Source organism: Chlamydotis macqueenii, chromosome 1 (assembly GCF_036417535.1).
Source record: "Chlamydotis macqueenii isolate bChlMac1 chromosome 1, bChlMac1.mat, whole genome shotgun sequence".
Lineage (NCBI taxonomy): Eukaryota > Metazoa > Chordata > Aves > Otidiformes > Otididae > Chlamydotis > Chlamydotis macqueenii.
In genome coordinates, this window is record NC_141556.1 from 26,965,679 (window position 1) to 26,981,432 (window position 15,754).

General features: G+C 38.3%; 1 protein-coding gene across 2 annotated transcripts in view; it reads right to left on the reverse strand.

The window, feature by feature from the left end:
- Nucleotides 1–15,754, reverse strand: part of CFTR (CF transmembrane conductance regulator) — an 89,072-nt gene that overhangs the window by 60,224 nt on the left and 13,094 nt on the right. The window contains exons 3-10 of one of the 2 annotated variants that reach the window (XM_086739999.1): nucleotides 14,559–14,670; nucleotides 9,149–9,364; nucleotides 8,119–8,208; nucleotides 6,588–6,751; nucleotides 6,166–6,291; nucleotides 3,195–3,441; nucleotides 813–905; nucleotides 107–289 (exon numbers count right to left, since the gene is read on the reverse strand). In XM_086739999.1, the coding sequence (XP_086596125.1) occupies nucleotides 107–289; nucleotides 813–905; nucleotides 3,195–3,441; nucleotides 6,166–6,291; nucleotides 6,588–6,751; nucleotides 8,119–8,208; nucleotides 9,149–9,364; nucleotides 14,559–14,670 (1,231 nt within the window). Of the gene's footprint in view, nucleotides 1–106; nucleotides 290–812; nucleotides 906–3,194; nucleotides 3,442–6,165; nucleotides 6,292–6,587; nucleotides 6,752–8,118; nucleotides 8,209–9,148; nucleotides 9,365–14,558; nucleotides 14,671–15,754 lie in introns of those variants that run through there. The other variant, XM_086740000.1, reaches the window with a different exon arrangement.

Genomic DNA, 15,754 nt, shown 5'->3' on the forward strand with positions numbered 1-15,754 from the left:
GGACAGCAAGAACACCGTAATAATACAGGTAACAACACAGATAACAAGACAATATTATTCCTTAAAATTATTAGGACTTTTGTTGAAACAACAGAAATAGAAATACCTTGCCTGCTCCAGTAGATCCAGAAACAGCTAATAACTGTCCCTTCTCAATCTTGAAATTTATGTCCTGAAGAACAGGAGAGGCATGAAGGGGAAAATTACTGAAGAAGAGATTGTTGTCAGTGCTAGGAGCTTTGCTGTTGTTGTTTTCCTGGTTTGCTTTTACAAACAGCTCTCCAATTCCCTGCAACATACACAGATGTGTATTTGTATGTACATAAAAAAATAAATAAAACATGCATATGTAGCCATGTATATCATATTAAGGACTTACGAAAACATACAAACTTATTTTTCTGGTGTTACTTTTCCTATCTGTAACATATTAATTATATTTGTAAATACACATTTTTTAATATATGTATTGTACTTACTCCTAAATTTGTGGACACAAACAGAATTTGCTTATTATAGAACTGCTTTTCAATGTTTATACATGCCATAGCCTGATTATGTTTTCAGGCTGGCTTAAATCAGAAATAACTACTTATTATAGGTCTTAACATTTATTAAAAGGTCTCTTCCAAAGTTTCTCAATCGTGGATAATCTGATATCGTACATTAATTACTTGCCATATATTCCCTGCCTGCTGATAGCTGAGGCTAGTTAAAATGAAGGCATGTAGGCTGCTCTTTTTAGAGCAAGGCAAATATTGGTAAAAAAGATACACTCTGTGTTTTAATTTAGTTTGGGTAAAAGTACTAACCTCATCCCAAAAAGCTGTTACTTTGTCCAGCTCAACCCCAGTGGTGGTTAGATTATACTCCAGTGCTTTATATTCTTTTTTCAGCAAGAAATCCTAGAAACACCATGAAAGCAGATGAGACAAAATGGTAAGAGACGACGGCCATATCTCACAAAGCAGCACAGACTTGCCAACACTGAGCACTAGCTGATATTTCTGATGGTGCTATTGCATTGCAGTGTCTTAGAGAGAGGCATAAATATAGTTTAGACAACGTCTTTTGGATGCAGAAGGAAATGTTTTTGAAACTACCAATTCTTTCACTGCTAGTGAAAACAACCATATATTTATTTGATTCTGGTTTAGAAATAATATAAAAACTTGGCATTTCCTTTGCTTTTGGGACTTGTATCAGGCAGCATCACTTCTCCAAAATTAATCCTTTTCAAGTAAACCTTTGGTTTTGGAATAGGATGTGGAAGGTTGCACTCTGGTAAACAGTGAAACATGCTGCTGTCTCCCTATTCCAAAGCTGCAAGAGTTTAAAAGAGTTAGAATGATGACTCTACCAATAACAATCACACAAAAAAAAAAGCAGATAATGATCCTGGCCAGTGCAGCACCGAAGTAGTGTAATTTCATATGACACAAGTCAGCGACTTGATGCTTGTGTTACCTTCTGGGATAATACTATGAAAAAAGAATAAACCTATGCTAACATAGGAAAGATGACTTTTCTATCCCTACAGTCTATAGGTGCCATCTCCCCTAAATTGTCTTTTCAAATTATGTGGAGCCAAGTAGGTCTACATGGGCAATACAGTGGACAAACTAAGTAGATGGTAAGGGGGAAAATCAGTCCCCTAGAGTAAAGTTGTAAATTTACCAATTATCAACAAGTAGAAGAGGAAAAGCAGAATATTGAAAGGGCAGGAACCAAAAAAAATGGAAGGCAAAACACACACAGTTTATGCAAAAGAAGGAAATGATAGCTAGGCTTTCATAACAAAGGCAGTGGGGTCAGCCAGTGGAGTTGCTGGAGCAGTGATAGAGAAAGCACACTGATCCTGAAAGTCTTCATGGTCTAGAAAACATGGGCATAGCTAAACAGCAAATACAATAACCCACTGGACATATCTAACCCAGTGAACTCTCTATATTGATGAGGAAATTAAATCAGATAAATGTATGAGTGGTTTATTACTTATGTTTATGTTTCTTGTGACAAGTAAAGGGAATTGGTGTTCTGGGATTGTGTGCAGTCTATGAGGTCTATACTGAACCTGCCACAAAGAGATGATTATTTATGGATTCTGGAGCACCTACAGAGTTAATACCCCAAAGATAAATGTTCAGCAAGGTGAGGGAAATGGTATGACAACTGGGTTTGCCACTTCTGTGACAGGGCATTGGATACGCTCTTCCGGGAAACAGGAAAGACCAGATACCTCCACTAATGCCCAGGGAATGTGCGAACATAAGGACTGCCCAAACTGGGATCCAACAAGGCAGCCTTCTGAATGTTGAATAGAAAGGTTTATGGCTAGATTTCTTTAATTTCCTGCCCAGTTGAAAATCATAAAAATCCAATACCTGCTTCTTATTTTATATTAAAGTTCAGATTTCTGATTAAGATCTTTAAGTTCCATATTAGGTATATTTATCACACTAAAAATAATAAAATGTATGTTTTACCCCCGAAAAAAACCCTCTAAATATGTAAAAAAAAAAAAAAGCCTAAGATTTCACCTTAAAATAGAATAAGAATTCTTTTAATGAGGAATGATTTCAAAACAGTAGATAAACCAGATAGACTTAATGAGAATTCGCCCTGATTTGACTCTGCAGATAAGCCTCTCATGCTGGTATATGAGCAATTGATCTCAGTAGGTAAGGTAGGTAATAATTATTTGAGCAGTACCTTAATTATATTTACTACTCATAATGAATGAGATGAACATTTGCATAAGATGCACAATCTCCTGCTGTTCTTGCCACTAATAGCTAGGAAAACAGGAGATCTGCGACTGCAGCTACTGGAAGCTGTGCTATATAAAACACGTACTAATTTTGTACTTCCTTCTCTGAAGAAAAAACATCTCTTAAGCACCACAACATTTTTATTAAGCTCCTTATTTTGCAATGGGAAGAAAAAACTAAATGCCACTGCTTCAAAAAAGCAGCGTGCAGGGAGAATGAGACGCCTGTGGTTATGCTGCCTGGGGAACCATATAACAATATCAAGATTTATAATGACATTTCATGGTGTGTAGTCAAAGCAACATATAGTATATTCCAAAAGTCTGCATAAAGGCTTTGAGCTTTTGTTGATCAACTGACCAGATAACATGCTGTAAAGAATTAGCTTACGTACTTGGGAAGATTTTAGTGTGTGTACCCTACCTGTATTTTGTTTATTGCTCCAATAGAGTCATACCAGGTCTGTACGGACCCGGGGAACTGCCTGGTCACTGTCATTCGAAGAACAATGCAGAAGGATATAGTGGTAAATATTTTTCGGAGAATAATTCCTTTAATCACGGCATATGGAAGCACAGCTAAAAACACCACAAAAAAGCCTGAAAAGAAGAAGGCTGAGCTGTTGAAATATCTCACATAAGCAGCTTTTCGGGTAAGCTTCAGTTCAGTTCTGTTAAAAAAACAAATACAAATAATTAGTATAAAATTCCACAGATTACATCTTACAAATATTTTGGATGGAACTGTTAGTAAAACACTTAACTCAAATGCTCATTCATCCTTGTTATTTTCTAGGACTGTAGGTTAAAAGGAAGAGTCAAAACAATTTTTGGACCTAAAAAATAATTGGAGCCAAATTTTGGAACCAATGTTCAGAGATGTCAATGATCTATGTAATGATTTAGATATCTCATAAACCACAAGCCTCTACAATTCCTGGCACAACCATCCTTAATAGAATACTGTGGTATATTATACATTTCCAGAAGCGCCAGCCCATACACCCCTGGTCATCTAGACAGAAATATCTAGAAATAAGATATTTTGAAATGCCAGATTTGCTATACATGACTATTAAAAAACTAAGAACAATGCACAATCTGATTACAGTGTCATCTCCTTTTGCAGAGCACCCTACTAACAGCTTCACCCATGAAGTAAGGTATCAGTTAACCTCAGCTTGAGGAGGTGGAAGGCAGAGATTCTGCTCTCCCCTTTCCTCTCTCTGTACAAGCTCAGCCTATGGAGCAGGTTACTGACTGCTGTGCAGTCAGGAATGCAACTGGTGATTACTCTTAGCTGCTTCCACAATGTCTATGCATCTTACAGCAAGCTATTAAATAAAAAAAAAGAAACAGTTCAGGGAGTGTAATTCATTTTCTGAGTTGGGAGCCCTAATTCACAGTGCAGAAGCTTTCTATTGACTGCTCTCATTTTGACCCCATTCACTTCACATTCCCCGGGTGCCCTGCAGCTCAGCTTTGCCTTAACAGAGGCACCTCTGCTGCAGTGAAAGAGCAATTGCTCTGCTGCAAAAGCAATTAACTGGGGCTAGAGATGGAGCTAGACCCCAATGTCCTGACTGACTGGGTGAGTGCTCTAACCACTGCAATACTGTGCAGAAGTTCGCAGTCCCACTGGTGACGGTAACACCTGGTGCTGCCAGGATGAGCACCACAATCTTTATGTGTCTTCTGGCGTTGAGACAGTGTCTGCATGCAAAGTCGACCCAGGATTCTGGAGCTGTGTGGAACCCCCTTTCAGCTCCACACTACACATGCATGAGACTTCCACATGCATCGGGCACCTTACCGACTTTTGTCAGCCAAAGTGTTCTTAAAAGTCCCTGACAGAAAACCTGAGCTCAGTCAGTTTTGGAGCAGGGTGCCTAGCACTTGTTAAGTGTGTATTTCATAAGAGAGGCCTGAAGAAAGTGTCCAGGCATGCAGGTCACCGTCACAGTAATAGCTGCTGCCCTGGAGAAAGGGCCCTGTAAGTCCCTCCAGAGCTTCTATGAAACTTGGTGATATCTCTACCAAGTGGCCTGTTGGATCACTCAAAAAACCATGGTATTTTGGTCCAGAGAAGTAAAAGAGATGCTTCAACCTTGTAATATTGCTTGTACTCTTGCCTTTTAAAAAGCCATGCATAATACAATAAAAATTGAATTCTAGCATTATAAAATTCACTAAAAATTATTATAGAAAATATAGAACCTAAAATGACAGTCCTTTTTCCAGGTTTCTGTGACCATTTTGTGGACTAACATTTATTTAATTTATTTCTACAGGATTTGATCACAAGATGTAGTCTCAGATTTCCTAAAAGCAATTCATGTGACTAGTGACTCCAGGAGAATCCTAACCTGGTTCCGTCTTGGAGCTGGAACTCCCAGCCTGCATTCAGACTGAGTTTTCTCTCATTGTTTACAGTAAATAATTACAAATTTCAAGATCTTCCTTATCCTAAAGGTAAAGAACATCTCACTTTCCCTGGATTGTCTTTCAGAAAGCAGCTGAACAAGAACGTGTTTGTGTAATAATATTGTTTCATCTCTTTTATTTACATGATAATATGACACTTATATTTCTTTTTTTTTTCTTTTATTTTCCCAATCACACACCTGGCACAGAATTTTAAATCTCTATAAAGGGCTAAACACACGGGACAGCTTTAGTGCAGCATCACCCATCAATCAATATGTCACTTCTCCTCCCTTCCCCCACTACTCTCAGTCAGTAAGGAAGACCTCCTTCTCATAGCTCTCAGCTAACCAGGTTAGCTCTTTTACCTCCTTTCTGCTTCAGGTCTGGTTGTTCCGGTTCAATCTCAATATTAATTGAAGAGATAAGCATTATACAAGGCTATCTACAGACAATAAATGTTAATGCAATTGTTTGGGATGAATACATGAAACTGCACTATTTTAATCTTTTCACAGATTGCACGTAACATTTAAAACCAGCTTTAGTGCATTTCTCAGAAAATGGCTGCAGAGGACTCAATGTTTCCTCCACCAAAGAATAGGAAAGTCTGTAAAGCCTTAAGTAACTACCATCACAAAAGGGCTTTTTATTGTAAGATGAGGATAAGGTTGGCCAGAAACAAACACAGATGCCACAATTGTTTTACCTGCGCAAGCTAACCACTGAAATATCATTACAACAAATGAGGAAGCAAATTAAAAAAAAATTTAAATCTCACCTCCATAATGAACTTGACAACTTGTGAAAAAACCCAAGCTGCAGTGTGGGAATGCACAGTTAGTTTACGGAGGATTAATATTTGTATGCCTAACTTGTTAACTAACAAGACCACAGATGGTGTTCATAGCCACCTATATTTTTTTTTTATGAGCACATAAAAAATTTGACTAACAAATGAGAACACTTACTCACGGATGCTTTCAATCATTTTTTCCATTGCATCTTCCCAACAATAGGCTTTAACTGACTGTATATTTTCAATTACTTCTGAGGTGATGACAAGTCTCTCATTGATCTTTCCTGCCCTCTTATTCCTACAAAGTAAAAAGGCAGTAGGTCAATCTTCATCTTTTTCATTTTGTATAGTTAGTTTGTATCCAATTATATCTTATGAAAATATTTATTTTAACAGAATCATTATGAACAATGTGAAAGGAATTATTAGAAATCTAGTAAGGCTTGTCCACGGTTTCCTGACACAGCCAACACTCTTTAGATTCCTCTTTTGTGACATTGTCATAACTAGAGACTCTTAATCAAGTGGTATTAACTTCTTAAACCAACATGTTTCAGGAAAATGTATTGAAATATATTAAAACAGTCTCATCACCTGTATTTCATCATCATTTGTCCCAGCCAGGCTTGGTAAAAAGCCAGGACTATTAGAAGAGCAAGTCCACAAAATGCAGAAGCTTCTAACATATCCCAGAGCAGTCCCATCAGCAGTGTGACTTGTAAAGGTGCAATCCATACAAAATGAGCCAGAGCAAGACCCTATGGAAGCCCACAGCAGAAAATAATAATAATACAAGTTACAGATGCGCTCTGAAAACTACATGAAAAGGAAGAAGTCATTAAAGTGACACTTTGAAAAATATAATGGAGAATGGTACAAGTATTTCCAGTAGCAAAACAAGTTTATAAAGGAGAATTTGTGATCCTGAGCACATAGCATTCTGGGTGTTCATTATGATGACAGCACAGCAGTATATGCACATTCCACACCTAAACTTTGATTTTTGTAAGGCAAAGTTCAGTCTGCAATTGTCTCTTTTCTATGTATATGCACAAGGAAAAATCCCAGCTTTGTGAAGGTAAACAACATTTGCCACTGACGCTGGCTTTTTCAACCACTGCTAGATATGAAAAAAAAACACAGAAGAATCTTCTGAGACTGATTTAATCCGATATAGGAGGCAAATATTACTTTGGTGAAGAGATGACTTATGTGAACACAACTAAATCAAAACAGATTGCTGCCTACTTCAGTCATGTTCCTTCACACTGGGGAGATTTTGGACTGAATCCTACAACCAGGCTGCACAGGGGTCTATGTTACTGCAGCTACCCTGCTGCAATGGCAGGGCACTTGTCCTAGCTTATTCAGTGCTAGCTGACATTGCTCTATGTAGTAAATGCATCCTACAGTTCCATTCATGTGTCTACAGCCTCTCTGATCTTGCTTCTTTCATAGGAAGCAAATCTCATGCTACCAATGGGCCAATTAAATATACATGCTGAACAAAAGTTCATAGTGTCCAGTACCTAAAGCCATTAGCAGGAATTTACCTCTGTGTCTTTACTGAAAGAGAAACTTTACAGGAGACTCTGGAAGTATTGTCTAAGATGGATGTGTTGGGAATGATTCCTAATAAGGTATCAACACTTATTCAGACTTTTAGGAGAGTGGGTAATAGTAGCAACAGGAGGCTAACATCGTCACTTGTTCAATGGCAGGAACAGACTGCATCACCTTAGTAAAAAGGGACAATGGTCAGGAAAAGAGCTTCGGAGGACTGAACCAGCATTCACCTCTATGAAACCAACTGCATAACCCAGAGGCTTCCTGGTAGGTTCTCACTGGACTGTTGAAAAGCATGTTTTCATCATATACCTGGTTTTTAGGTTTCCTCTGCTAATCAGCATAGGAGATAAAGGAGATAAAGTATCAGAACAAGCATTTCCATGACCATGTGCCAACATAGTTTCTTAAGGTAGTGATTCATTTTATATCTACAATGAACACTCAGTGTAGTGCATCATTTATGCTCCTTCCTTCCTTAATATTTGCCTTGAACAACCTGAAGTATTGCATTTGTATCTGATGGATCACCAAGTAGATTAAACAACCAGTGACGTACCTCATCAAATTTGTTCAAATTGTTGGAAAGAAGACTGACCAATTGTCCAGTACTTATTTTATCTAGAACTCGGCTTGACAGTTTTAAGATCTGTAAAAGAAAAAAAAAAACCACATAGAAAAACGGCCATGTAACTCCTCCCCATTAAACAGAATAAATACAGATAAAAATAATAGGCAATGGTATAGTAGTATAAATAACAATTCACTTATCTGCTTATGCTATAAAGAAAGTCTCATTAAACTTGTTATTTATGTCACTTGAATTTAATATAGCCATTAAATTGCTTTACAAATATTGATTTATCGACTTAGTCCTTGCTTTCTGTTGAATATTTTATGTATATAGATATATATGCAAATACAAGTTTTAATTAAGCATGCATGCTGTGTGCTAGTGTGCATCACGCATGCTGTGCACCCTCAAAAATCTCCTGCTGTGCCTATCTTGACAAATATTTTTGAGAGATGCTTTCACAGTGAGCTTTATACTAGAGTAACTGACATGTTTGTTTAAATTAGCTGCTTTTGGTATTGGTAAAACCAAATATATTTTTAAATCTTTGGATTTGTGAACATGTGATGCATCAGTACCTGTTGATTCTTCATGCTATAGAGATCTCACACAGTCTCATTTAAACTCAGTCCGTTCTGTATTATATTTATTGTTTAAATCTTCACCTCTAATCCTCTTCTGAAAATATTCTTTGGCCACCAGCATATGTTATTCTTCCTTTGCAATACACATGCATAACAGGAGCACGGTGGCAAAACAATTAAGGCATCTCACCACATATCCAGTAAGTCTGAACTCACACAGAGGCTGACTTCAGTCAAACCAGCTGTAGACAAGTATTTAATTCTTTGGACTTAGGAAAAGAGAGCTGTCAGAAACTGATGTTAGTTGCATTACTCTTTTGTGTACTTTGTGTACTTTGACTAACAAAACTATCAGTCTTTCAACGAACCGGACTAAAAGTTACGTAGACTACAGACAGAGGTTTGGCTTTGAGAATAAATAAAACAATTACCTTCTTATAAATCAAGCTAAACATAGCTATCCTCATTTGCATTCCTATATGATGAAGACCAAAGATAGCAGGGTGTATGAGTAGTGTTCTCACAAGGAAGAGAAGGCACAAGCCAATGCCTAGGTAGTAGGCTATGGATCTTTCATCAGAGTTGTCTGGATCGTAGGAAGCTATTATTCTTCCCAGCAGAAGGGGTTGTACAGATTTGGTTACTTCCTGCAGATGGAAACAAGGAAAATAATTTTGGTCAGTAGTTTGTTCATTTTTAAAAAAAAAATGCTTAACATTTTAACTTCAAATCCAACCAGCTGAGATTTACAGCTTCATATCTTACATGAGGAAGCCAGGTCTGTTTGCTGTGCAAACCACAGAAAGTTGCAGTAATTGCACAGGAGATCAGACAACTCACTGCTGTCTTAATCTGTGATGCTCCCGCAACTCCACCAAAGTAAATCTAGTTTGTAAATTTTGATTGCTTTCTACAAAAGTGACAACTTAGCTTCCACATCTACTTTTCAGAGTTGTAGTGGATTAGCCACATCATGTGACTGAATCCAGTTTAGCAGGCTGGATCTCTGGTTTGGCCTCTAGGTAACAGTCCTCACTGCACTTTACTGGACTTACAGGGCACAGGAAGAATCAGAGCTCCTGAAATGAACACCACTAGAACAACACAGTGAGGACATAGCTAAAACATCAAGTAAATGGAAATAAGAACGCAATAAAAGTATAAACCATTTGGATCATCCTACTCAACAGTTCTAGACATTGTATCCAGGATTGTAACAAAAGCAGGATGAGACGACATAAACTGCACGCAAGGCAAGCTTCGTAGAAGTCCGAGAGAGAAACCAATCCCTCCTGCATTGTCAGCCCCAGCACTTCCCCGATGAGCAACATGGTAGAGAACCAGAGTAGGACAGGAAAAAGAAGCCATACCAAACTGCTAAACTGCAAGGCATCCAAACGATCTGCTATAACCCTGACTTTACCTTAGCCTGCTATTACATTTGTCCTCAGCCTCCTTCTCTGTTGTAATTAAACCCCACTAGCTTCACCTCACCCTTGCCTTCCATTTCCCTTCACACCCCCATCATTCTCCTACTTTCACTCCTATAACCTCATCCGATTTCATCTCTGCCTCTTGCTCCCTCTTTCCTTCCCCAATCCTTCCCAAGAACTGCAGAAATCATCAGTGTGCTGTGGTCTATTTACTTCATTTTCTGCATGAGCTTCTGAAAGGTATGAAGGGTGTATGTGCTCCTTTGCTTTATTGTTATATTCAGTATAAAATACTTAGTGCTAAGAACATTTATGCGTGTCTCCTTATCCTTCTTTCTGTTCTGTCTCAGCAGAAAGCATCTGATACTTCAAAAATAGCAAGAAACTATTGATTTTTTTTTTATAGATGTGTTAAATTCTGCCAAAATGTTATTAGTACGGCCTTCCAGCTGAAGCCCACAGAGACCACCACACAGAGACTCAGAGAAAAGTGAACTAGCAAACTTCAGCTGTAATTAATGTTTTCCAGTGATAAATAGATTGGGAAAATCCCCTTTAATTACTTTCCTTCTCCTTTGGTTAATTTTGGTCTCTTACGTAAGAGCAATCCCAAGCACTTCTACGGCCTGTATCCCTTTTGAATGTCACTTTTGGTGGAGCTGATAGTTGTCATTCACTTTTTCCACAGAAGAGACAAAATTATACATTTCAAATAGCATACCTGTGCTACGTGCTATATTTCCCAAATTAAGCACCACTCTGTTCCAACACAAAAGCTGTAAACCTGGAGGCAGCTTTGACAAAGACTTCAGTGTTATTAGCAGGCAAAGGGAGGAGTGTTTATTAAAACACACATGACCCAAGGCAGCTGTGCTTAGACCACATGCACCCCGAAGCAGCAAATCAAAACTCCCCCAAAACTCACAAAATACAAAACAGTCGCCTCTCAAGGACAATGTGGTGCTTTCATACCCTCATAGATTCCAAGATAAGCTTTTATATATAGACTTAAAATAGCAACATTTTTTTTTTACTATTTACTCTTATTCCAGTGAAAATGCCATGCTCTGCTGCTGTGTTTGTTGTGACTATAGAGGTATTGCATACATGCCTAGCTCCCTGGGAAAAAAAAAGGGTGATTTACAGACTAAGGGTAGCATAATGGTTGGCAATAAGCCAAATTATTTGCTATCTCATGGGGCGTAAAAATCCACTGGTTTACAGTGGAGATTTATCGGCTTACTTACTGAAGATAGTATTATCTAGCCTACATACAAATGAAAGTAGAACTAGCTGTTTTTCGTTTTTCTTTTGGAGGCTTGAAATTACCCACTGACATAAACATGGATAAATAAAGTTATTAGAATGACCTGCCTAAAAAAAGAAATGGGAATTGTGCACCTAACAGAAAATTCAGTTTTCAAGAGTTGTGTTTTTCCTTCTCCTATCCTTGCTCTTCCTTCTGCATTCATCATAGGCCATTGAGAAACTCAGAAACACCCCCCCCCTTCCCCCACACCCCCAAAAACCTTTAATTAAAAGAGCAAAGATCTGAAGATAAATGAGAGTATGACAAAGGACATTGTGCTAATCTGACCTGATATGGCTATCCTTACGCAATGAGAATTTTTACCTTACATGTATCCCCCATATGCTCAATCACTCTGCATTTGAGGACAATAATGCACATCTCTGTTTTGGCATATGCCCAAGAAGTGCTTTGGGACTTTCATATCCCTCCTTGTCTCCTCACTTACACCCGTGACCTATATGCGAGAACTTCAGGATATCCTCATTAGGGTCCTTTGGGATATGATACTAAAACCATTTCTAAGTTAATGTTAGCAGCTGCTGTGCCTGAGTAGAAATATACATTTAATGGGAATGAATATAAGAGAAAAATATAAGTAGAATCAAACTGATCCTCACAGCGAAGTACCCAATTTGTTAGCCAGTATCGTGCTAAAAAGCAAGATTTTTGTTTCACAACCATACCACCTTTTCTTCAAATTGCAAGACATGTCTGCTGATCAGGTGAAGCATGGAAGCTGTTTTGAATAGCAGGGGAGCAGACACACGAAGCGCAGTAACTCAACGTGCCCAACACAACACTATTTACAAGGCAGAGTCGTAGCACTCTAGGGAGTCACAGCACAAGTGTCCACCCTGCAACAACATCATTACCTACGGCGTGTGAGGGGAAAGGGAGAAACTACTAGACCTAATGAGAGCAAAGCTGTGATGCCAGTTGCAACAACAACTACACGAACAGCGGGGATGTCAGCAGAGTTTAAAACACACTCCAAGAGAGGTACCGTGAAAATGGCTCAGGCACTAGTGAAGAGCTGAAAGGAAAGTGAAGTTCAAAAGAACGCACAACTTTGTTGCACCTATGCCAATATGGCACAACATCCTGTCCCCATTCAAATTAATGGCAAAGCTCCCATTAATTTCCGTGAGCAGGGCTTGAAAAGAACACCAGCAGCTTTAGCAGTGAGGTTTTCCTCTTACAGATTTCAATAAAATGAAGACTAATGATAACAGAAACAAGAATTTAAACTAAGATGAATCTTTCCCTGTTCATCGTGAAAGGTGCAATTTTGTTTCCTATGTGCTGAATTGCACATCTGTGATTTCTTAAACAATTTTTAAAAAAAAGAAAAAAAAAAAAACAAAGAATATGACTCAAAAATCCTGCAGTCCTATTCTGGCCTCTCCTGGTCTAAAATTGTACTCCATTAAAAAAAGTCCACACAGAGAAATCAACTCTGCACAGTCCCACACATGCATGCCCATGCACACTTCACTTGCAGGGATTTTGGGAAGGGAAGTTATCCTCAAAACTGCCCACAAAAGCCCTCAGACACTGCTTAACTACTAGCAGGAATCTATTACTGCAATAGTTTCAGCTGGCACACTCTGCAAGAGCACCTATTATAGTGTATGTCAGGCTAAATTTGTAGAATTTCTGTTTTTAAAAAAAAAAAAAATACAAACCTGACATGGATAAGGAGTTGCTGGCTTGGTGAGGAAAAAGGTTAAAAAATTAAAGGCAGTAATGAGATGGCAGAAGCAAATAAAAGACAGAATTGTGTAGGAATCCACAAAGACAGGGTCTTGTCCCAGAGAAGTCGCCAAACAAGGCGAAGGGTACAGACAGACGGGTTATTCCACAGCCTCGTAGATACCAAGAGGCCCTGTTAACTGCCATGATTAACTGCCCTACTTGTACAATTAATTGATGCATCAACTTCCACTCTAGCCACCTTGTCTCCCACCAGCACTGCACAACAGTCAGACAGCCCAGGATTTGATGCAGAAAAGCCCTCTAGAGCGAGCATAGCCAGCACTGTATCCATCACCTCCTCTCCTTTTTCCCCTTGTGCAGCCCCAGTGTAGCAGAAGGCAACCGCAGCACGTCTCTTCAAACCAGACCTGCAGCAATGGTGACTTCAGACTGAGGCGAGGGGGAGTGACAGGAGACCTGGGGCTCTTCACTAGTTGCAAGAGCCCAGCAAGTTGGAGAGAGCTAAAGTCATCTTGGGTGCTAATTTCTTGATTCCTCTGTTTTTAATCAGAATTTGTATACACACACATGTGAGTGTATCTATGCGCAAGAAAGAAGCAAAAAGATAAAATGTAAAGAACTTTTTCACTCTAGGTTTTATTTTTAAAACCAAACCTTGGTGCTGAGAAATTTCAGAGTTGTTCATAAGAACATGTTTTCCCCAGTGACAGGACTGTCAAACAGGTGGCATTTGGTAAGTCGGGGTAATCCTAACTAACATGTCGGAAAGGTGACAAACATAACTAGTTCAGGCTTTCACATCAAGGTCCTGATCATACATTTTGGAGCACTAACAGCACCAAGATCCAAGCATATTTCACACAGTTAATTATGCAGAATTGTTACCACTAACAAAGACAACTTGTTTATTTCATACATAAACCTGAATAAAGCATTTAACTATTAAACTGACTGATAGTCACTTTGACAAAATTGACAAAATCACCTGAAATTGCACTGTCATTTGTTTTAATGTAAGGGTAGAAAATTCTTTAGAAACTTCTTAAAAACCATAACATGAGAAAATAATTACTTTAGTTCAGCAGTGATACAAAAATTCAGGTGCTCTACCTGTACTTGGCAAAGCATACACCATCACCTAGTACTACGTACATTTCAAAATCATTAATATCTATGTTTTAAAAATATTAACACCTTATGAGAATATACTTTTTTTTTATCAAGGTCCCTGAGTATGTCTCCATATTTATCATCTTTATAAGTAATACACAGAGCTAAATCTGCAGCTATTCACAAGATTCTGTATTAATTTAGCATCTCTAAGACTTGAATCTATATATGGAACACTAAAAGTTTACTGAAAAGAAGAACAAATCTTACCGCTAAATATAACACTATTCCATAGAACATAAATTTCCAGAAAAAGCATCGTCGAAGAGCATTAATAAGTTTGGGTTTTTTCTTTGAAGTTGCCAGCTCTCTGTCCCACTCTCTGAAAAGGAACCGAAAAACAAGATCATTAAGTCGCGTGAGCAAATACATGGGTCTGTGGCTCTGACATACTTCAGTTCACTCAAGTATATCCAAGGAGATTTAGCTAAGGTGACTGAAGAAAGAAATCTTTGCACAGACCCCGAAGACCTGGCCTTCATTGACTTGATAGATCAATAAAAGTTCAAACCCAGTTCAGCCACATATTTGGCAGTGTTAAATACTCAGCAATACATCACCCCGCAGGGAATTAATTCATGAAAAGGTCACACTGTATGTTTTAAAGAAAACTGCTGCACTTAAGACCAAAGCACAAATAATAGGCAAATAAACGTTTTGGAGCTCTTCCAGCTCTTTTTTGTCTGCAAAAAAAAAGAAAACACCAACAAAGCATCAAAAATGTGACTTTTCTACTGCACGGCATTATTTTTAACCTGTGTTTCTGGGTCAATAATTTTCTATTTGACAATAAATTGCTGATCAGAAGCAAAGCTGTAAACAGAAAGCATACGTTTAGTCAAAATTCAGCTCACCGAGTAAAGCACTCGTAAGAATTTCCTCACCTAACTCTTTTCTCCATTTCTCAACAAAATATTAAATAATCACAGTATTCCATTTATAAACTATCAAAATGCATTAAGCACACTGATGTTCTCAACACTTTCCACCAGTTTTGAATACATATGTCACACTGCAATTAAGTTTAATTGGATCGGCACAACAGTGTAGACATGAGCTGCCCCGGCATGCCAGGGAAAGCTACATCAGAGGCTGGGGGACGGTGACTGGATTTAGGCACTTTTGTCTGTAGGAGTTAGTCCCAAGCATAGCACAGTTTCTGAATTAGGATCCGCTGAAATACAGCAGAGAAGAGAGGAAGTCTAAATGAGGAAAGTCAGAGCATGATTTCTGCAGAAGCAATTTCTCTCTCAGCAGTGGTATCAAAGGAAATTAAGAATGTTATTTAGTTGAAGAAATAATAAAACAAGATTTAACAAGTTTATTTTGGGAAGAAAAAACAGCAGAATAAGGAACTAACATTGAAACTGTGAGTCTAGCCTCACTAGTCAATGGACAGATATCAC